Below are 22297 nucleotides of genomic sequence, written 5' to 3' on the forward strand. Positions count from 1 at the left end.
ATATCTAAAAGCACACCTTGGTTTTGTAATTGAAACTGACATAGGCTACAATTGAAAATCGACATTTTAAAGTGTCTCTGCAAGGTAATTTTAACTTGGGATTTGGTATTAATGTTGAGAAATATATTTAGTGTTTTAGATGTGCGTTTGTTTTGTGTCGCTCATTTTAAGATGTGCTGCATATCCAGTTTATTTGTAAATTTCTTACTTGTTTTGTAGTCAATAGTTCAAAATTAATGCTTATCGAAATTTCATGTTTCTCGGCTTTTTATTGTATGTGTTTCATGGCTACCGGTACAGTTATTTTTTTGAAATAAATACAACGTCTCGCCTAAAATTCTTTTGGAAGGTATTAAGCAACTACTGGAAATGCGAAAAAAGAGGACATTTAGGCATTTTTGAGTGTCGTCGGAGGACCATTCAGTTTTCTTGAGAAAAGAGGACAGATTGTCCTAAAAGAGGACATATGGTAGGCATAAGCAAGCGCCCATAGATGGCAGCAGAGACTTGATTTCACAACTAAATTCTTTATATGTGAAGAATAAAGAAGCACGTTTGTGTCGCTCTAGTGATCACGGTTTCTCACCAGGTGGACATCAAGTATTACTTCAATGCGAATGATCCATTGGGGGAAGGTGTAAAAAAAGCTTATTAGGTTTTATAAAGGGCGATAAGCCTATATTACAGATGTCCGATAATTCGTATTTTTAGTTTCGGCACCTGGTAGCCGATGCTTAAAGTACGGCCGTACGATATACCGAACGTCAATCCAACTAAAAAAACACATTTCCTTAATTCAAACGCTCCAGTGCCATCTTAACAAGACCATCGTTTACAATTAGAGCAACGACGTTTGGTTGTCAAGTCAGTGATTCCCAAACTGTGTGCCGCGGCACACTAGTATGCCTCGAGAGATTGTGTGCCGTGTACCTTTTGGCAATTTCGGAAAATAAGTTATTTGTATTACCAATAGACATAACACGCAAGCAATTTGGACTTAAATACGCACCATCCATTATAAATTAATAATATTGAGACATTTATATATAGTTTGTCGTGTGTTAAGGGCGATTAGAAAATTACTATATTGTTCAAATATTACTAGGCTATATTGTTGTAAAATTACTATATTGTTCTGAAAAGTGTGCTGCGAAATATTTAAGATTTGTTTAGTGTGCCGCGAGCCAAAAAAGTTTGGGAACCACTGCCTTAATTTTTTAAATGAATAGTTTCTAACAAATCTACCTTTATATATTTCAACAGGCGAACAGGGGAATGACCACCGTGCTAACTAACTCCACTAAATCGAAACTAAACAAATTGCCTTGATAATTTAAAAGACATATTGTCAGAATGATAAGTGTATACTACATTTGAAAAATCGGCATAGCTGTGCCTTCAATGTATCCACTTAACAACAGCGCAGGACAAACATGTCTCGCGAGTATGGCGTTTACATATAGTTGCACTATAATTCAAATAAAACCTAATATATCGCAGGAAAAGCGAATGCGTTAGCGATAACTGGTCAGTTATAGGCCTCAAGATTCGGAAAAAGACGCCATAAAAACATACATTTTAGTCAAATTTCGATCGTGGTCACGTGAACCAAAACAAAATTGAGGGTTAAACGTTTTAAGTGCAGGAACCCATGCTACCTGTTCTCGGGATTGTGAATCGGATACATTTTTGATGCAGGGTGCCAGTCTTGCCACAGGCTGTCATCAGAAACGAACGTATATTCGGCAATTTGTACGCAGCATTAAACGAAGACTGGGTTATAATGTTTGGTGGTCGCGGCCGCACTGCGCAGCAAGCCTATATTGTTTGGTCAGCTGACCTAACTAAAGAACTTTTATCTTGCCATGTAGCAAATCACCACACTACAATAACTCCACACACAGGTAACCAATAGAAAAAATGAAACGGCCCTTAAAGAACAGGAGTTTTAGGTTTCTAGGATTATTACGAAACAATTAATTGATCGCTTACTTCCGGTGTGCTTGTTAAGAACTTGGTCAGGAGAATGTTGGCATACAGGAGTTACTGCTTTTTCACAGCTGTGTATTACCTAGAAGCAATATAACAAGTACGAGCTTTAGACTATATGTCTGCCTCAGCGCATTATATCAAAACATGTCTTTTCGTAGACTAAAACCATCTTTAATTTAATTTTTTTGGTAATTAGTTGGGCTAAAACCTTCTTTAACATTTGGTAGCCTAATTAGTCAGTGGCTACAGTCGCTTTAAATTCTGTTGTCTATTTCGCATATTACTACTAATGCTGTTATGACTGATTGACTTACGTAGGTTTGTCTGATATTACTTTGGCTATTTAATTTCAATAGATTTGGAAAAAATACGGCCGGCCGATTCGATTCCAGTTACGGCATTTATGCTACTATACACTTTCAAAGATGGTTGAAACTGAAACGTACAAAGACAATCATGTCATTGAGCCGTAATTCGCATAAGCTTTTGAACATTTACCTACTTTCAAGTTATTTTCCTATTTTCTTATAACTGTTTATTTCCAGACGCTGCTTAAACGCGGTTACATTTACATTTCGTTTTAGATCAGTACCTAAGTATCGGGTATCGGCTCTGATTCGATAATATCGGCCATCCGAACTCGAAATAACTGTGGTTAAGGTCCAACTAACAAATGTCCAACTAACAAAAAATAACAAGAGTTTTTTGTTTGTTGTGGCGGATACTTAGCTTGTTGTAGTAGTTTGACATCCATGGCGATCTTTGGTGTTTTCTTCGTCGTCAGCAGTGGTTTGATGCTTTTGCATTGTGACGCAACAACAACAAAGGAATGCTCGAACAAACCGCCGCACAGTCCAGTGACGTCATACCGATATTTCGGACAAAGAACGCTCTACGACGTCGTAAGGGGGAATTTACCGGAAGCTAACAGCACAACAGGCCTAGGTAATTTAGTAGCAGCATATTGATCCAGGATTCAGGATTATTGTTTACGGGGAGCATTACATGTTTTAGATATGACGTCACAAGGTTACGTCATAAAGCAAGTACCTTTAATAAGAGTGTTGTTCTTTAATGTATATCGAAATCTTTGGAGACGACGGCAAAGCGTTTGCGAGAAGCGCGAAAATAGTATATTGTTAACCCGAATCCACTTACAGGTAACTGTACAGCAGTCCACGTGTACGTCTTTGCGCGTCACGGCGCAAGATATCCACACAAGGGCGCTGTCGGGCAGCAAAGAAAACTTTTAAAAATCGCCCGTGACGTCAACAAGACCGGTAGCGCCACCTTGTGTTCGGAAGTCTTGCAGGTGAGAGCGAAAATTGCTCTTCGGAGTTTTCTTGGTTTTAAGTGTAAGCTTGTCGTGTGAATAGAATACAACACCTTGAGACATATCTGTAACATTTACACAGAATGTTGAAACTACCACGAACGACACTAACTAATAGATCGCGTGGCCCTTGCTAACCTTTGTCCTCACTGTTTTCTTTATGGATTTAACGTCCTTGTTTTTCTTACTTACTTTCGTTGCTTTTGTTCACTATGTCAGGCATTTTACTATCATTTTACTAAGCGTTGTCTTTATTCATAATTTAATTACCCAATACGCCAATATATTAATGAAAACTGACCTATAGTAACCCCAATGTAAAGCCGGAGTCATACCGCCACCTACCTGCAATGTAACAAATTGATTTAATTTTGCAAATTTATATCTCTGTAAATTGTTGTTTTTGAGTATTATTTCCTTGTAAGGGTGGATCAGTATATGTGGTGAAATATTTTCCAACATGTGGATAATTGAGTTGTATGACACCCCTATAAGTGGATTGCTAAATATACACCCCTTTTTAGTTTCGTAAATGGGTGAAATACAGGCTGAAGAGTTGATCTGGTTTATTCAGCCGACTCCCCAGTCCTGTCGCTAACAACACTATATTTTATTCAAGCACAAATACTCCACAGTAATTAACAAGCAAACGTAGTGATTTTAAAACGTTATACCTTTAGGCCATTAGAGACTGGAGTGTTTGGACGGATGAGTCCACCAATAAAAATCAGACCGTGTATGGCGACAGTGAAATAAGGGGAATTGCCCAACGACTAAAGCGGATGACACCAGAGTTATTTAAAGGGGATCCATCGCTTTACAGGTTAAGTTTTGCTCCCCTTAAAAATAAAGGAGATTATATAGTGTTTTAGAAACTTTTGCCGTTTTCGCAACGTAAGGTGTGGTTGCAAAATTTTTCGCTATTTAGTTTATTTTAATAATAAACATTTATATTTACGAAGTGGTGTATATTTCATTTTAATCAATTTTTTACGAATACTAAGTCAGATGTGTGTTGCTAAAGATTTTTGTTTATATAAAGGACAGCGTTATCACAGGATAATTCCGCAAAGGAAAACCTATTCCAAAAGAAATAATATATATACCTGATTTCACTGAAGTCCTACCCAAGCAACATCATTTTATCATAGAACAATTTATGCACGCGTTGTTTGATTGATCAGGTTTCGAAGCACAGACTACCAAAGGACCAAGGCATCCATGCGAGTTTTCGCTGAGGAAGTTCTGAGGGAAGGTGATTTGCCAAGAGCTGATTTGCAGGTTTGCGAAAACTTTTTTGTCACAATCTATTTCTAACCTTGGAAACAGTACTTTAGGTCGGCCGTGCACATTAAAAATTGCCTCAGTGTGAATGTTGTAAACCATAAATAATAATTAACTTACTCAAGTTAGCAATATTGAGGCATTTGCATCATAAAAACAAAAAAACGATATAAAGGTAAGGGTATCATAAAACTATAGATAGGTAAAGAACCGCGAGTGGCCACCGCTGCTTAACACACTTCATTGTATTCGTATTAGCTATGTGTGATTTGTGCAATTCGCCTAGTGTAAGTTTTCCACAGGTGGTTGCTAGAGAAAACGACAGGCTGCTTCTCTTCTACGAACATTGCAAGAAGTTTTTAACGGTCTCTAAACACAGAAAACGGAAAAGGCAATACCTGAAGTTTTTGTCAGGTAAGTATAATAGGCTAAATCAATGATCCAGTTTGTCATCGTTAATGCATTATCACGAGGTTCCACCAACGTGAAGTAAAAAACTGTTTGTTCCACGGCACTTCTAAGAAAACGTTAAAATCGATATGTTACACCTAAATTTATCTTTGTGTAAAACCTCTGTTCATTTAAAACGGTTCGAAAATCCATAAAACTGCTTTTAGAGTTCCTAAACCTAACAGTTGAGTTACAGCTTTATTGTGACGTAACAGGACCGGTGTTCCGCCAACTGGTGACGTCAGTCGGCCGAAGGTTGGGACTTCCCCGTGGCTATTTAAACCCGTACAAGGTGTTTAAAATGTACAAGGAGGGCTGCTACCTGGAGCAATGGGTGACCGGAGAGAACGGAGCCTGGTGTTTTCCATTTTCTGCCAAGGATTTGAAAGGCAAGTCGCAATACGTGATCAAAAGATGTTTGTTGATATGGAATTCGCAATAGATTTCCAAGCCGTAAAAGTGTGGATAATTGGGGCAACGTTACAAACCATACGAAATTTGAGTTTTGGTTCCAAACAGTCACAATGCTTGGCTAAACTTGCACGGCACAACGATACATTTTAAGGTGGTAGAAAACTTTAAGCAAATGCCATTTTATTTTACAAATATAATGACTAAAATAAGATTCATCAAGTGGGAAAGGTTGCGGCCGAGTAAAATGCCCAAGAAGATCGATAAATCGGCATTTGGTACAACAATGGCATACGTTGATTCCTTAGTTGGGCAAATGCCTAAGTCAATGTTTCTCAACCTTTTTGATTTGGGGGCGAACCTAGAGACTTTAAAAGAGTGGCGGCGCACTTTGCGAGCGAAGCAAGCGCGAAAAAGAGTATTTCTCTTAAATCGCTTGCAATTTTTTGTTATATAGGCTTTATAGTTGTATATATTTAAAGGGACTTCAGCCTTGAGACCAAAATAAAAACAATATCAACTTCGGAACAAAAGACAGTTAGGAATAACGCGAAAATAGGACTAATACCTAATAGTCGCAATAATGACGAAGTCGGAATCAGACCTAAATGGCAAACTAAGGCCTATACAACCTTTAACCTATAACCCCAAACCCCACCTATAACTATCACTCCCCAAATATTTTCAAAGCTAATCCAATTGCTAACACCACAAACTACCCGCCCATTAGCCAAAACAGGGGCAAAAAATCCAGGGCCAAAACAGCGGCGCCCAAATGTCGACAGCAAGCGGCCATTGACAGACAGATGTCCCCAATCATCCCATACCCTTTCCCTATACAGTCCAGTTTAGTCATATTCCGATTAATTTTGGACTTATTTCGACATGTATAGGCCTTATCTAGACTATTTTAGATTTTAGTCTGTCGTGGTTATTACTACGAATTTGGCGTTATTAGGTCGCTGCTAAATGTTGCGTTGTAGGTCTTACTTTGTAGGTCATATATTGTTGCTTTGTAGGTCAAATTGTGTTTTCCACTTGAAAGTACTGTGGAATCAATGGGCTTAACACACAAATTTTGTCGCATTAATTAAAAGCATTCGAACGAACAGAAACGGTTAAATTGCTTCAACAATACAAAAAAGGTCTGGTTAATACAAAAAAAGAACCACATGCGACGTTACTGCTGCTAACATTTGTTTAGCAGTAAAGATTAAAAAAAAGTAGCTGAATAATATCAAAATAACGCATTAGTGCGCTCTCATTTAAATAAAACCCTGAACGAATGTCGGTTTACATTTCTTGCGCGAGGGATATTTTCTGTAGCAAAAACTTCCATATTTCAACTTTTTGTTCCCAAAAAATGATAAGATATTAACCTTTCAACAAACTGTCCCACTGACATTGTCAGCCGTTATAGCACTTGGGATAATAGGCGACACAACTGCATCAGAAGTGACGTTCCTTAAAACCGCGACAATGCTTGCTTTCACAACCCGATTCTTCCGTGGTGAATGGCAGCTTTGGATTACGCCTCCGACTTGCGAGAATACTGGCTGAGGAGAAACCGCAATGACGTCACACGCAAGCAGAGCTGCGAAGTCGCCAAGGAAATCGTCAGCACCTTTCGTTCCGTCAGCTTGAATGGCACGGCGCTGGGTTCGAACCAGTCAATGGGAACCTTTCGATTCGGTCACGTGACTGGTGTTCTGTCGACGGCAGCCAATCTCGGAATGTACGAGGTAAAGTTAAACTGTAGAGTGTCCCACAATTAAATGAGCACATTTTGTGTCAAAAATAAAACAATAATTCTCTGATTTTGTCCTATATAAAATAGTTTTAGTACTTTTATTTAAATGAATTCTGAAATATATTCGAAACAGCAAACATGAAAATCGAAAAAAAAAATAGTGATTGGTCGTTGTTCCGTTATCTGTCTGCTCTGTTATCGATTAATTCGTTTATATCAGCTACAAAGAACATACTTTTTAACCCTTTTAACCTCGAAGTAACATATTAAAATACGCATAAATTTAGTATCAACTTAACAATCCGGTGGTTTCTTATACAGGAAGGAGAAAAACTGACAGCTTCTAACTTTGCGAGGAAGGTAGACACGAGAAAATTCAAAATGAGCGAGTTGATTCCCAGTGCTGGAAATATAATCCTGGTGCTGTACAGATGCCAAGGAAATCAATTCAAGGTCACGGCATTCCTTAACGAAAGGCCGGTCGCCCTTCGCGGCTGCGCCCAAGATCAAATGTGCGACCTTGAAGTGGTCCTGAATCGCTACAGCGAGTTCGTTCGTGGGTCTGAGAATGAGTGCAATTTCGATCGTATATGTGAAAATCAGTGATCGGAATTATCAATTCTGAATGTTTATAGCAAATAGACCATGAAAAATAATACATTTATTTTATACTCTTGTACCATAATTAATCATTATAACTTCAAATATATCGTTGGTAAGTTTTAACTATGAATGTTTGTAAAGAAAAAATAGACCAAGAAAAAAAAACACATTTATATACACAATAGTATTTTGTACCATGATCATTATAACTTTAACAAATCGATGTCGAACTATCATTCTTGTGTGATCTTTTTTGGATATAAACCAAAGAATAACAAAGCTTCCCTCAGAAACGACTTACGGGGACTTTTCCGCTCGTGTTTTTCGCCTCAACGTTGCGGTAATCTCGGTTTACACAATCTGGATCCGACATGATGCCAAGACTGGCGTCTTATGACGTCATAATCAACAAGGTTCAAAAACAAGCAACATGCGCAAGTTCGGTTTTGTAAGGCCTAATGTTGCAGTAAAACAGTTACTGAGACGTTTGCAAATCGGTATAACAATTTCATTGATGACGTTACAATAGATCGTCCAATAAGAGGTTTAATTTAGGTATAATCGTAATGGTTATTTATAAGTTAGGAAAACCTTATTATAAAGTGTAGTGTGTCACCTAAAAGTTTGCAAATATTTTTTTAGCTCGGTTTTGAAAGCACTTAAAGACTGACCACGTGGAATTTTCCCGATTTTGACCAAGTTTACTTAACAACCTCAAAGACAAGTTGGAGAATGTAGCATTGTATCTGGTTGCTTTTAAGGTGGCCACTGCGTTGAAAAGTTTGATATGCCCTGATGGGAATTTTAGATAAACTAATCCGCAATATCTCTAAATTGCAAAGTAAGAATGTAGAACGTGCTCAATTTAAGCCCACGCACAATTTTGTGGAGAAAGTTACTAGATTTAACTCGAGCAATTTGTTTTTTTTGCTTGCCAAAAGGCAAAGTTTTTAATGGTAAATGACTAGAAGACAAAATCCTCTAAATACCTTTTTCGGCATGTTCTAATATTTCGTATTTCCAATTACGTTTTGACTCCGATAAATACTTTAAGCATTGCTGATTTCGGTAATATCATCTTACCCGCTGGTGCCTATACGTTCCTAGATTAAATTTATAAAAACAATGTTATGAATACAATGTACTGTAGATATTTTCCCTAATTCTATATTTTCTGAAATTTAATGCTCTGTATTTGTTCAGTAGGCCTAAGCCACGTTTGGTCGCATGCTCTGCGTTTGACCCCTGATTTCAAGTCTAAATGGGTTAACACTAATTTACGGAATGATGAATGGTCGGAACGCTCACTAATTTAAGTGTTACCCTCGTTAAAACAATTATTAAACCAAAGCACAATATTTAGGTTAGCGTTTGGGTGAAGCTGGGTCAAGTGTTATTATATTTAATAATAATACTTGACCTAACCAAACCCAAACGCTAACCCGCCCCTAACTTAAATAATAATGTGCGTTGTGGTAGGATTGTAGACCTGCGCCAAACAAAGGTACCCAAATATTGTGCGTTGGTTTAATAATTGTTTTAACGGGGTAACACTTAAATTAGTGAGCGTTCCGACCATTCCGACCATTCATCATTCTGTAAATTAGTGTTACCCGTCTAAATGGTAGCATGGACTTTTAGTAATAGTTAAATGTGTTTTACATTTTTTTAGACCGTTTTTGTTATAAAAAGGTTTAAATAACAGTTAAAAATTATACATTACTACCAAGAAATCGCCATTCAAATATAAATAAACTGAAACACAAATACCATTTAAACCGAAGCATTTCTGCACGAACTGTGGTGGACGATACTCGAGAGGAAAAAGAGCCCAATTCGTCATTTTTATCACACTGGTTCATTTCGGAGAAGTCAATTTCAAACCATGCACAAAAGTTCGGTTAGACAACGCCCGGCGTATGTACCATATAATCCGGTCGCGCCCAAAACTCGCTTCATTTTAAGAATTATTTGCGAAAATGTCTATTTGGAAGTCAATGTCAAGTGGCCACGTACGACGATGTGTATTGTAATCGAGTAATCCGCATTCCAACAAAACTGGTTCCTGACAAACTTTCTAAACCACGTATTTACGATAAGTGTAACTGTTTCCGTTTTTTTAGTGCTGGGTAAGTTTTGTTCAATTCTAAGTACAGTTGGCAAGTTTGCAGGTTGTGCAATTTCATAGACATGTCTATAATAATCCGAAAATTATGCAAGTGGCGTAGCTGGGCGACACTTGATATGTTGGCGTCTAAGTCAATTTATCACGTCCCTGTACTAAATCCAACAATCTGCATTCCAACCAAACTTGCTTAAAGGCAAATTCGGTTACGCCTTATTCTTTCACACCTTAATCTTCATAATATAATGCTTATGGTTTCATATAGCATATACCAAATTTGGTATTTGTAATTTTAACACAAATGACGGATGGTGCAAAGAGCTGTAAAAACCGTCTGCCCAGACTGAAAAAACTAAGTGGGTTTCCTGGGTGACATCTGATATATATAGCTAGGGGCAGACTTGCAATTTAAAGACACTTGCATACGTTTATTTGCGGATAAGCAGACTGGAAAAAAGATCCTAAAATATACCCAGCTACCGTAAAGTAAAAAGCAAACTGCGACAACTAAAATATGCACACGTTTCTTGGAAATAGCCCAAAGTTAAGTTTAATCACTCATAGAAACATTCTGCTTTTAGAACTTGACATAATATAGTAGACCTTATAAAATGGTCTAAAGTTCGTACTAAATTGGGTATTGAGAAGTCGGGCTTGTAAAGGACTGAACCAAAGCCAAAAGCACGTCGAGGTAATATTACATGTTTATTTTCATTTGGCAAAAAATGGGTAGCACGTTAGGAAAGGCTGTGATAGCCGTATAAGGATTTTAAAATCTTCGTATGTCGTTCTTCGTGACGCGGTTTCTCCCAAACGTAAATCCCCGGTTCGGTTTGTCGTTTTTTTGGCAGCTGCTTTTTTTGATTTCTAAAGCGATAAAAGACGGCGAGCACACACACGCGCAAGCACAGATACTAACACAGACACATACACACACACGCAGGAACATATCGTCTCAGATACAGTGTGGGCTACATATATTACGACAGGCTGTAGAGATGTAATGTATAGGCTTCCTTGCCCTACCAGACATTACACAAAAATTCAAGACCTTTATTGCAAGCTATACGGTTTCATACGAACGATGAGGCGGACTTCGCTATGCGATCGTTATCGCAAAGTCGAAAACAACCAGAAGCGTACATGGTATTGCGAGCATACAAATGCATTAGTGCCGGTTTTGCCGTTGTGCCAAAGAGAAATAACTATGAAGGTTTAATATACGAAAAGTTAAGCGAAAAAATGCGAAAAATCGTTGCGTGTACACAGTCATTTAGGACGGTTACGCAACGTAAACAGAAAATTCGTCTTCTTTATAGTGCTGAAGAATAATATATGAATACCAGCTCATACAAAGATCGATAAAGACTTAATGGTGGCGAATATTTTTTTAACACCTTCGCCGGCCTAACAGGATTTTTTTTTGAAGGGCATATATTACACAGAGGTCAAACCAAGTTGTTTTTGTTGATACGTCGGGTGAAAATAATTAGCTCGGACGAATACTCGCCTGGCGTACGGTTGCGGCTTAGAATTACGTTCCTAATCGCGTGCTCTGTGAAATGCGATCCTTTGCCGGGAAATAAAGTTAACTTTTATGCGTTTGTCTGGATTATTTTGCCGACATAGTCAGACGGTTCGGCGATTTCCTATGACATAATACATCGTTTTGGGTCGAAATTCGATATTTTCCACCAAGTAAAACGTTGGCGGTTATGTTATTTTAGTGGCAATTGTATGAAACAACAAAACGTTCCAACACGGTTAGTTGAAAAAATCGAAGGATGATACAATGGGGAATTCAACCCTATAAACGTCACGGTAATACACCAACTTGTGACTGGCACCATGTTTTTCAAGGCCTAAAATTGGAGCGAGCCTTATCTATCGCCCGACGAAACGCCGGAAGGTTAGTGTGTTGTGGTGCGCGGAAACCTTGCGATTGAGAATATAAAGGGGAGGCTTGTTGCTAGAGTTTGCAGTCGTCGGGCGAGGCAGGTGCGAGAATCGATGATTGCCACTTGCAGAACCTTGCATTGGCAAATGACAGACAGTTTCGTCGCTTTTGGCGAAATTGAGTGGCTTAAGTTGACGTTGAAGCTGAGGTGGCACCGTTGGTGTTAGGTGTTGGAAACTTATGTTTGATTGTGATCTAATGGAAGCTTTTTAGAGACTCGCTATCGACTGATTCGGTAAAAAAGTCACAAGAACACTTATTAAACATTTCGAGCGTTAATTGCATTCCAAGCCAGCGATGGACGTTAATTTGTTACGTCAAAGAACGCTTTATTAAGCTTGTCCAGAAAACAATTGGTAATTTTAACGTTCCGCTTGTGTGCGACAGCTACTGCAATGACGTAACACATATTCGACGCGATCGACGTGTTGGCTACCCCTGGTATATCTAAATACTTCGTGTCGCAATACCACCTGGATGTTATGAATCGAGTTGAAGTGTTAATGCTATATGCGCACATGATAAGTAGTCGAGTTTGACACGCGCATGCAATCATTCATACTTTAAAATGACATATATTGCTTGAAGGCCTTGAAAGTCCAGAAGTTAAATTTGGAATGAATATCAAAGTATGATATACAAGTGTTCCAAATAAGAATATTATTCGAAACCTTAAAAGTAGGCTACCAACTAAAGTATGGACTTTAATATTAAAACACACTGTAATCGATTGTGACACTTTTGGTCATTTGAAGCTGACGTATATCGTTTTTATATGTATAGTTGAAGAAACACGTTTAGTTTTTGAAAATAGCAGTATTAGGCTACTTGGGGTGCATTTGGCTTTTTTTCGTTCAGGCTAACGGGTGATAATGCTGTAAATATAACAAGGCTTGCAACAGACTAAAGAACAACTACTATTAAATATGAAGTACATTTGTCGAGTAAAAAAGCTCATAGTGTTTTTCTGATTTTATAGAGCCAGTTTATGATGAGATAGACATTTATGTTCCCGATGAATATAGATTGTTTTTATTACCCCCAACGCATTTCAAAGTAAACATCATTAAAATAATTCAAAGTGAAGTTACCGACAAAAAAGAACCTTTACTCAGAGCGGGCGTTTTCGGTTAGCATGCGTAATCACTAGGGCCCGCAAAAGTCAATAAAGTTACAATTTTTTAAGGAGCTCGTCTGTCCACGAATCAAAGAATAAAGTTGTTTTCAGCACCTAGGGTCTAAGAAGTTTATAGGTTAAAATAAAGTTAAAATTCACACTAAAGTCAAAATTTTCAATAATGTCAAAATTTGTCCAATCATGGCTTTTGACAAATTTTTTTGGGTTTCTTGAGAGTAATTTTTGTAAAAATCGCCATGGAAGCATCGTAAATCAGGAACTGCGGCCCAATTAAACCATATTAACCTATTAAAGCAGGAAATATGTAACAATGCCCGCTTGGATCAGCAGTAACTTTTATCGCAAACTGTTCATTTTTTTATTCATAGTTACGCATTTAAAAAATTCTTATAAAACACTTCCTCTTCATAGAGGTGGTCTTTTCGTTTTTTTAAATGAATAAAACACCTTGACTTTGCGACAAAATATTACGTTTGGGTATGAAATCGACAAAATATTATGTTTGGGTAACTGGCATCAATTCACGGAAGAACTGTGGCCTCTACAAATAAGCAATTTCGTTAGATTAAAATAAAGTTAAAATTTGATAAAAATAAAGTTAAAAAATTGTTTTTTTAGGTTAAAATAAAAATAGCCCTAGTAATCACGCATGCATAATCACGCTTTTAAGACAAGGCGTGGCACTCCTATGGATAATTTTTTAGCATGAAGGCTAAAGAAACTGTACGCTTACATCTACCACAAAATAAATAATCAGGGTAAGATTTAAGATTTTTGCAAGTTTGCAAAAAACGGTTAGGTATAGGCAGTGTTTTTTTAAGGTGTTTTGAAAAATTTCTCCAGCGGTTTCCCTAATTTTGGACTTGCAACTTTTTGGTATTTAAATGAAACACTTGCGGTCTCTTAAAACTACTTAGCGGTCACCCAAACCAAACCTTATAAAACTCCTGGGTATAGGCTACCCCTTGTTATAAAAAGTAGACCAGTCAACTCAGGACGCAAGTCTATGTTGCACTGCATATTTACAGGCACTCATAGATGCGAGATAACTCAAAGGTCGTTTTGTGGTTTAGTTTGCAGGGCGGCGATCTATCGCAACAAGCCAACTCGAATGGCATTTCGATCGCATTTTAGATGTGAAAGAAAACCGCGCTTTACCAGGGAGTGCGGCTTCGAGCTTGAAAGCCAATAAGAATGAGATCCAATTTAGGGCTGATTTTAGAAATTGGATTTTAAGTGGCGTTTTCGCGTTATACCATCATGGAAACTTGTGCTCGGAAACGCCTGCGTTTTTTCTGTTTAGTTCATAAACTTATGGGCTACGGCAAAATGGATAGGAGTACTTATTGAAAAAAAAGAGCAGTTGGGCTAGGTATGCTAGAATGTTTATTAGATATTTTTGCTTTTCTATAGCGAACCATTGAGTAAAATATATTGAATAGTGTTTGGTTAGGTACGTAGTATGTTTGTTGTAGTTTATAGGTATGAAGTCAAAATCTCTTGCCTAAGATTATATACTATAGGCAAAGCGGCCAAAGATATATCACTGAGACAAGAAACTTCCTTTTGTCATCAATTGACTTGAAATACAAAACTGTAACTCTGTAGTCCATGTCATATCTGCACATGCGCGGTGAATACTTATTAAGAAATGGCGTACATCCTAATTAATGTAAATTGAGTTTTTTTACTGCTTTTTATTTGAAACTTTTAACAGTCTCGTTATAAAACATGACTTGTTCCGATGTACAAATCGTGACAGACTGCTCGAAGCCGCATTTAGATTGCTTTGGCAAACCGCGAAATTTCGCGCAGGAAATCAATCCTTCCTCGGTCGCATTAGGCTTATGAGACAGAATCTCTCGCTTATGAGTCAACGTCGAAGTGCCACAATCCAACCGCAACCACTAGCGTGTAATGTTTTCCAGGTATACGGCAGGTTTTTAGACTGTTGACAATACACACACGAGCACGCAAGCACACCACACCAGCACAAGATGGCGGCCACAAGACTCTTCGCACTTCTCTTGGCGACGGGAATTTCCGGGAGCTTTGGTAAGTTTTTGAAGGTTTGGCCGTTCATGTGCAATCGCCGCTTACTATCTTATAGCGCCGGTCTTCGCCGCATCCATACGCATAAGACTTTCACGTGCATGCGAGCTTTTTCTTGTCCTTGGTTTACCTTACAACATGCCATAATGGTGGTATCATCCCTTGCTTTTGGTCAGGTCTGTAAGCAAGTCATTTTGAAATGACTTAAATTCCAGTCAAGTCACTTGTAAAAAAAAGTCCGAGAAAACTTAAGAACTCAAGTCCAAGTCAATAAATGACAATTGTAAATAAATGATTGGAAAGATGACAAATCAAGTCAAGCCCCAGACAACTCATAATTAGAGCAAGTCAAGTCCTTGTCATAAAATCAAACGTTAAACTATTAGAATTGGTAAATTAGTCCGATTGTGAGGAATACCCTCCAATAAGAAAAAAAAACATATTTAAAGCAAAATGTTTTATGCGCAAAACCTAAAATAAATAATTCAATTTTATGTCAAGTCATTTTGTCTAAAAGATTCAAGTCAAGTCAAGCCATTTGAAAACTGCCACTTAAAGTCATTACAGCACTGCTTTTGGTATAAACACATTGTTTTCGGTATTTTAACATTTGCTATTTTCTTCATTGCAATCTTTCTCAATCCACGGGTCTTCACCACAAATTGGGTCTCTGACTGCAGTAGTTTTATGTGATTAGATTTATTGCGATTGGCTCTGAACAGATTTCTCCCATACTTTGAGTTTTATCCGACGTTTCGACTTTCTAACGTTCGGTGTATCTAACGTCGTATAAAACAAAAAGTACCAGAAGACTTTATTTTCAGTAAATATACTATGGCTGGTAGCAACAAAATATGTACCCTCTATATATCTTCACTTGTATTCGGCTGTGTTCCGACCTAATTAGTTTGGTTAGGCTGCTTATTTTAAGGCCAGTTGAAGGTTAAAAAAAGTTAAAAAATCTTTAATTAGACAACTCATAACACACGTACGGTCAGCGCTCATTGGTTCATCAAGAAGTTGTCAGCTGTTGACCCTATGGTTATTTAAGCCTGTAAATAAAACCTTAAAATGACTAAATAACTTTCGAAAACCGCTGCTGTCGCATCAACGCTTCAAAACAACACAAAACACACAAACGCGCTTTTCTGCCTGACAAGTTTTTTGAAATCAAAAACGCCTATCTAGATGCAAGCTTTGAAATGCCCATCATATATGCTTTGACGTTTGTTAAGTTCTGTATGCAAAATGGCGTCTGAATAACGGATGAAAACATGTCGTAAGAGGCTTCGAATGCGCAAGTTTCTGCTTTACAAGAAGAGAGTTGGAATGGAAAATCTTCCTGCTTCTTTCGGTCTTGATGCAAGCGAATGAAAACTGCTCTGGCGTACTTGTAATGATATCCCCATTCGCCATAATCAAATCGATTATGTTGCTTGTATATAGGCAGATGGAACATTACAAAAATCGCTACCTTGGACTCCAACCGTACATTGGTGACAGGTATGGAAGACAAGCAGAATGAAAGAGTAAATTAAACAAAACAACAGAAAGTGATACTTAACAACTGTTGGCTTAAACTCTTATAAGATAATGGAAAAAGTTGACATAATGATCCGGATTAACAAGGTTTTATCTTTAGTTATATTTTTGGACACGTAAGGCTCCCTTATCCTCCATGTATATTCCCATCAAGCATTTTAAATACCCTGTTTTGTACAAGTGTTGGTGTTTAAGGCATATTGAACCGTTGAAAGCACTTAGGCTGCGAAATGTCTTTTTTGGGGGTACATCTCTAAAGGAATAGTATTTTGGATTAAATGTTAATGTAATGATTGTATGTAATGCAAAACTACATAGTAGGACAGATGTAATAATCTATATAGTTAGTTACCAACTGTGGAAATCAGGGCTGCGGAGTCGGATAAAAATAACCCGAGTCCGACTCCGGCCAAATGTTTTTGTCGAGTCCCGAGTCCAGCCCGGACTCAGCCTGTATTTCACCAATTTACGTAACTAAAATAATGTGGATATTCCGCAATCTACATATAGGGGTGTCGTGGAATTCATTCACTCACAATACATGGTTGGAAAATATTCCACCATATAATATTCCACCTTTACAATTTCCATTTGGCGGCCATATCAGTTTTAAAATTTGGTACTGCGCATGCGCATGTCGGACTCGGGACTCAGGTAGTTTTACGAGGTCTTACTCGAGTCCTGAGTCCGACTCCAGCAAAAACAAACCGACTCCTCGAGTCCCGAGTCCGACTCCGCAGCCCTGGTAGAAATGCGAAAAAAAAACTTTGAAGCAACACACTCCAATAGTACGTTTAAATTACGGCAAATGCTCGTAATTTTACTGACTGTTTGAGCAGGCATAGTTTTTGGCTCGAAAATTCAGAAATTCTTAAAGGTCGTCTACATTTCCCTATTTAGTATTAGAAACAAATAATTCCAAAACCTACTTGCGATAAATGACGTCAGTTTAAAAGCTTGAGCGGCTATTCCAACTAAACTGTCAATAATATACTATGTTTTACGGCCCAAAAAATAATGGAAACGGGTGCAACAGCCAGAGTCTAAGACTGTTTGGTTAAATATACGCCAAACTGGAATTATCATAAATTTTGAGAAAATGTTACTGCTTATCACCTTTTATTTTAAGCAACATTTTCAATCGTCATTATTCATGTTTTTGGTGTCTTGGCTACACTTTTAGCTGTGCGAAGGCCTTTTCAGGTAACGATCCATCAGGGATTCAGGGGATTGGCAACGTACGGCCCGCAACCTTTTTGTAAACTGTCGGAATTTCAGTTTAATACCGGCCCTAAAACGGCTGACAAACGTAAAACAACATAAAATATCTCGTTAATCTTGTTGTGACAATTAAAAAAGATAATGTTGTTATGCATTTGTTTTCGTCATAAACTGTCAAGTCAAAAGGTATTCTTAAATACACCATAAAACCACACTTTTTGAAAAGGAAATTGTTAGTTTAAAATTATTGACTTGCTAAGTTAGTTGTTTGGAAAAGGATCCTGACCACTAAACTGTATTATCATCGTTTCATTTTCATCTCGCAATAGAATCTAAGGACGTAAAAACAACATCTTTCTTTGTCTTTTTTCAGCTCATCAACCGTTAAGTGAGAGCGAAATCTCGGACATGTATTTTGTCCACAGTCCGCGCTTTACTTTCATGGATGAGGACAAGGACGGCGTCCTTTCGGCGGATGAGATCAAGTCAAACTATCGGATTTACATGGCCAACAGTGAGCGTTTTTCTGAACCGAAAAACATACTGTTTTGACACAATGTTTTTATTATTTTTTGTCAAACTGCATTTAACACTTTCTTGACACACAACAAATCCACTTTTTTGGGTAAAATTTGTTTTTTTCCCTTTGTTTTTTTCAGCTGATGTAGGCTGCCGTTTATAAAAACTATAAAATTGAAATAATTTTTCATAATTTTAATAAATATAAATTCCCAACAGCATTACTTTTTCACTGTCTTTATCAAATATATATTTTGTAGCAGCCCGATAAACTGCAATTTTTAGATTGCTGACAACATTTGCTTTACGTTGCTGGGTCCGGTATAAAATGCAGGGGTTTATACCACTTTTTTGGCCACTCGTAACTGGTGATCTGGAAGTTAAATTCGCATGTAATTTCTTTCTGCTGCAAATAAAGCCCTTGATTCTGGCGCAACGATTTTAGGGAAAGTAGATATAAGTCGCTAGAAAATTTATGAGATATACAGCAATATATCTGGTGGGCATTGGAGGTGGCGTCTTATAAAAATAAACGATAGTTGAACACTTAAGAAGATTTTCAGTTCCACCTAATCTCTGATGTGAACAGTTAAGGACTGTCTATGAATCACATTTCTAGAGATAATCTTAGTATCTACAGAACGATGATACATATCAACGATCAACATTGCTGGCATTCGCAAAAAGATGCAATCTAGTAACCCATGATATTTATCATGTTTAGAACTTCAATAAAGATTTTGCAATTTGTGTGACAAAAAGACATAATTAATATTTAAACAAATATTTTTTTTGAGCCATTTTCAACGCTTTATTATTTCTAGGAGGAAGATTTTGCGACATGGAGTTCATTTGCGACCATAACAGCGATGGAATTGTGACTCGTTTTGAGAATAGCAAGTGCATTGTCGAGTATTTCAGAACAACTATTTTCCCGGTAAGTTGGTAATATGGTCATATTGACCTGTGAACTGTAACAACGCAATATTCTCGATAATAAAGAGACTTCTGAGCTGGTTAATAAACCCAGTTTAATTATATTATAAATCTCCATTTTATACTTCTTCTATCGGAGATTTACGTTCATAAATAAATGGACATATGCTAGGTTTATAAAAAAGTGCCAACCTTGAAATGGAAAAAAATCGGTAATACTTGCTTAACTAAAAAGCGAAAACATAGATGGGTACATTATGCACGGATCTGTAATGTAGCTTCATAATAAATTCAGTCACACTAACTGAAGATGATACAAGTTCGTATTGAAACGTCTTAATCAAGATGCTTTCGATCTACTCGACCTTTTAGCTTTGAAATTTATTATTAAGAAAACATAGATGTTTTAAAGTATTTTCAATTTATGTCTAGGTTTAGAATCTCTTCTATATCGACATTTGGTTTTGTTTCCTTTCCGGTTAGTTTTATTTCAATAACGTGATTGTCTTATTTTCGTTTTTACTCCAGATTCTTAAAAAAACCTAACGTTCAGTTTATTTCTATGTAGTTTGTTGTACCTTGCAAAATTTATTAATGATAAAATAAACTCAATTCACGTGGAACAACGCCGCGTTGCGAAAAAGAAGCATTGTGCTTTTAATGGCAATACAATGCTGTTTCAAAACAAAAATAATCCGGAACGAACAAGGTTTCAAAGTGTAAGCACTTCTTAAATAATACATCACATATTTTCAGTTTGATTTCTGCTTCAACATGGCCTATACTTGGCAAGCAATAATGTTTTGTAAAGTTTTGCCCAGGGCATGAGTGTTGTGAGAAACGCAAAATCGTTATTGAATCGTTCACTTACGTTTTCGTGAAAACATGCTCAAAACTCATAATTCCATATACCAGGCCTAGACAACTCAAACTGGTGCGCTACACGAAAAACAATAAGCTGGCCGCATATCAGCGATGTGAGCAATGTAACGCGTAAACAATTCAATATACTCGATGATGGAAACGACTTGTTGGAGAAAGTAAAACTGGGTTCGGCCCGCCAGTGTATATCACCCCATCCTCTTTGGCCTCTTTTGCAAACTGGAACGAATTTTCGACTGTTTGAACTATACGTAAATGCAAACAAATTTCCCAAAATGCGCGAATTTTACTGACTTTCAACTGTTTTTCTGTTTGAATTAATTTTATGTGTTTTAGGTTAGTCTTATTACAAAACGAAATGAATAAGAAAGCATCTTTTTGTGTGCAAGCGGGCACGTCTCCTTCTATATTATAAGTTTTGGTAATATAAATCAAACAAACGCCTTTTTTGCGCTTTGCGTGTTGCATGACTTATTGAGCGCAAGTACAAATTGTCAATGTATAAAAATCCTGCATACCTGTTCATTTAGAGCAGTGGCTCTCAAACTGGGGTCCGCGAGACAATTTTCTGAGACCGCGAAGCACCTAACAAAAATCAACTAGACCTCCTGAAGGAGAACATTTTAATTTCAACGTGTTTGCGCTCGTCATCAAAAGCTACAGTTAGTTGTTCATTCACGTGATTGCATTCTTTGAGCTGAATTGTACATTGTGACGTCATAATGATGCTTTGTGCTAATAAGAATTACGTTTCTACAGCTTGCTGTGCTGCCATTGTGGCTTGTACGGTCGCGGTTTTAAAACTTAACATGATTGGTTATCTGATCAAAGGGGAGATTTATGAGATTTATAGAAATTAAAGCTCTGTCCACTGGACCAAATCGAATTGAATGTTACACTGGGGACCAAAAAAAAAAGCTTCACTCAAATAAAGTGAATTTGTTAGCGTTACAATACTTAATACGGCATCAATTAACAAGCCTACCTAAGACTGTAAGTGCACCCGTCCCATCCAAACGTGTTATTTTATGTTTATTTGTGTGGTTTTACAAAAAAAAAACAGTTTAAAAAAAGAATGCTCGCTAACTTGTTATCCCTTGTATTTTTCTGTAAGATGCTTGACGTCGATCAAAACGGCTTGATCGGTCAGGTGGAACGGCCTCGAATCAAGGCACTCACCGAGGAATATTTTTTCCGCCTGGGGGCGACCGAGGTCGATTGGATCCTGGACTATTGTGACGTCAACAAAGACGGCGATATTGACTTCAGCGAGATGCTGCATGTCGACGCTGAACTGACCAACCTCGATTTGCTCAGGCTTAAATTTACATTATCGCCCCCGGTCGCCACCTAGTGTGGAGCTATGTTTAAATATTTGGTCGGTAGAAGTCGCTGTGCAGTAAATAGCATTTTCACTTGGCTTCGCACGACGGCGGATATAAAAACCAGAGCCAAATAAACACTGAGTGTTAAAGTAAAAAAGCGACTTTTTTGCCCGACGAAGCTTGACACTTGTTGGCCTGGAGTTTTGTTGCTATCCGAAACTTGTTTGTTTGCTTTTGTACGCCTTTGCTGCCGACGATTTTTACTTATTCGCGCTTATCTTCCTAATGTTCCAGCTTATTTGTATTTATGTCTGTGTTCACCGCTTAATCATTAAAACATTTTTGAGTTAAACAAACTCGTTTCATTTTATTAAGTTTAATGAAAGAAAATATATATTTAAATTAATATAGGTTTTATTACACCTATTTAGGCTTATCTGCTATCCATACTCACCCTAAGAGGCACATTCTAAACGCAACTCCGAACTTTGATGACTGATATTGATCAGGACGGAATAATGCATGATCGAAAAGAGAATTCAATAAAACCAAATACACGGCCACAAAAAAACATTTTCAATAACTCACACATCCCTTGTCATTAGCCGTTGAGACATTAAAAAAAAAGCGCCCGAGGTTAAAATACAAAAGATTATTTTTTGTAGATTTTTTATACTGAACAACTAAAAGTAACATGTGTTTTTTTAAAACAGGTTTTCTGACGTAAAATATAACGTTTTAAGCCAATAAAGATTTTTGGGAAATTTTAGCTACTTA

At 37.4% G+C, this 22297-nt stretch overlaps 2 protein-coding genes across 3 annotated transcripts; both read left to right on the forward strand.

Annotated features, from left to right (window-relative positions):
- Positions 1-2744: 2744 nt before the first annotated feature.
- On the forward strand, positions 2745-7917 carry LOC146162581 (multiple inositol polyphosphate phosphatase 1-like). The gene is made up of 8 exons (XM_083385237.1): positions 2745-2937; positions 3153-3304; positions 4006-4148; positions 4510-4606; positions 4912-5023; positions 5275-5448; positions 6992-7212; positions 7542-7917. Exons 1-8 carry the CDS (start codon positions 2745-2747, stop codon positions 7824-7826), a joined length of 1377 nt encoding a protein of 458 aa, XP_083241363.1. The 3' UTR covers positions 7827-7917.
- Positions 7918-14811: 6894 nt separating this feature from the next.
- On the forward strand, positions 14812-21870 carry LOC146162582 (uncharacterized). 2 transcript variants are annotated; one of them, XM_083384694.1, is made up of 5 exons: positions 14812-15098; positions 16542-16598; positions 18232-18372; positions 19202-19314; positions 21310-21870. In XM_083384694.1, the coding sequence occupies exons 1-5, from the start codon at positions 15041-15043 to the stop codon at positions 21547-21549; spliced, it is 609 nt and encodes a 202-aa protein (XP_083240820.1). In that variant the 5' UTR covers positions 14812-15040; the 3' UTR covers positions 21550-21870. The 2 variants fall into 2 exon arrangements, with proteins under 2 accessions (XP_083240820.1, XP_083240821.1); XM_083384695.1 differs by lacking the exon at positions 16542-16598.
- Positions 21871-22297: the final 427 nt, after the last annotated feature.

This window comes from Ascidiella aspersa, chromosome 3 (genome assembly GCF_963924565.1).
Source record: "Ascidiella aspersa chromosome 3, kaAscAspe10.2, whole genome shotgun sequence".
NCBI lineage: Eukaryota > Metazoa > Chordata > Ascidiacea > Phlebobranchia > Ascidiidae > Ascidiella > Ascidiella aspersa.

What these genes read in the sequence shown, in the direction of transcription:
- LOC146162581 (XM_083385237.1), top strand. Translation starts at nt 2,745, where the DNA reads ATGGCGATCTTTGGTGTTTTCTTCGTCGTCAGCAGTGGTTTGATGCTT. An exon ending in GGGGATCCATCGCTTTACAG is followed by an intron (nt 4,149 to 4,509) that starts GTTAAGTTTTGC and finishes TTGATTGATCAG; the next exon opens with GTTTCGAAGCACAGACTACC. An exon ending in ATACCTGAAGTTTTTGTCAG is followed by an intron (nt 5,024 to 5,274) that starts GTAAGTATAATA and finishes GTGACGTAACAG; the next exon opens with GACCGGTGTTCCGCCAACTG.
- LOC146162582 (XM_083384694.1), top strand. Translation starts at nt 15,041, where the DNA reads ATGGCGGCCACAAGACTCTTCGCACTTCTCTTGGCGACGGGAATTTCC. An exon ending in TCGGATTTACATGGCCAACA is followed by an intron (nt 18,373 to 19,201) that starts GTGAGCGTTTTT and finishes TATTATTTCTAG; the next exon opens with GAGGAAGATTTTGCGACATG. An exon ending in TCAGAACAACTATTTTCCCG is followed by an intron (nt 19,315 to 21,309) that starts GTAAGTTGGTAA and finishes TTTTTCTGTAAG; the next exon opens with ATGCTTGACGTCGATCAAAA.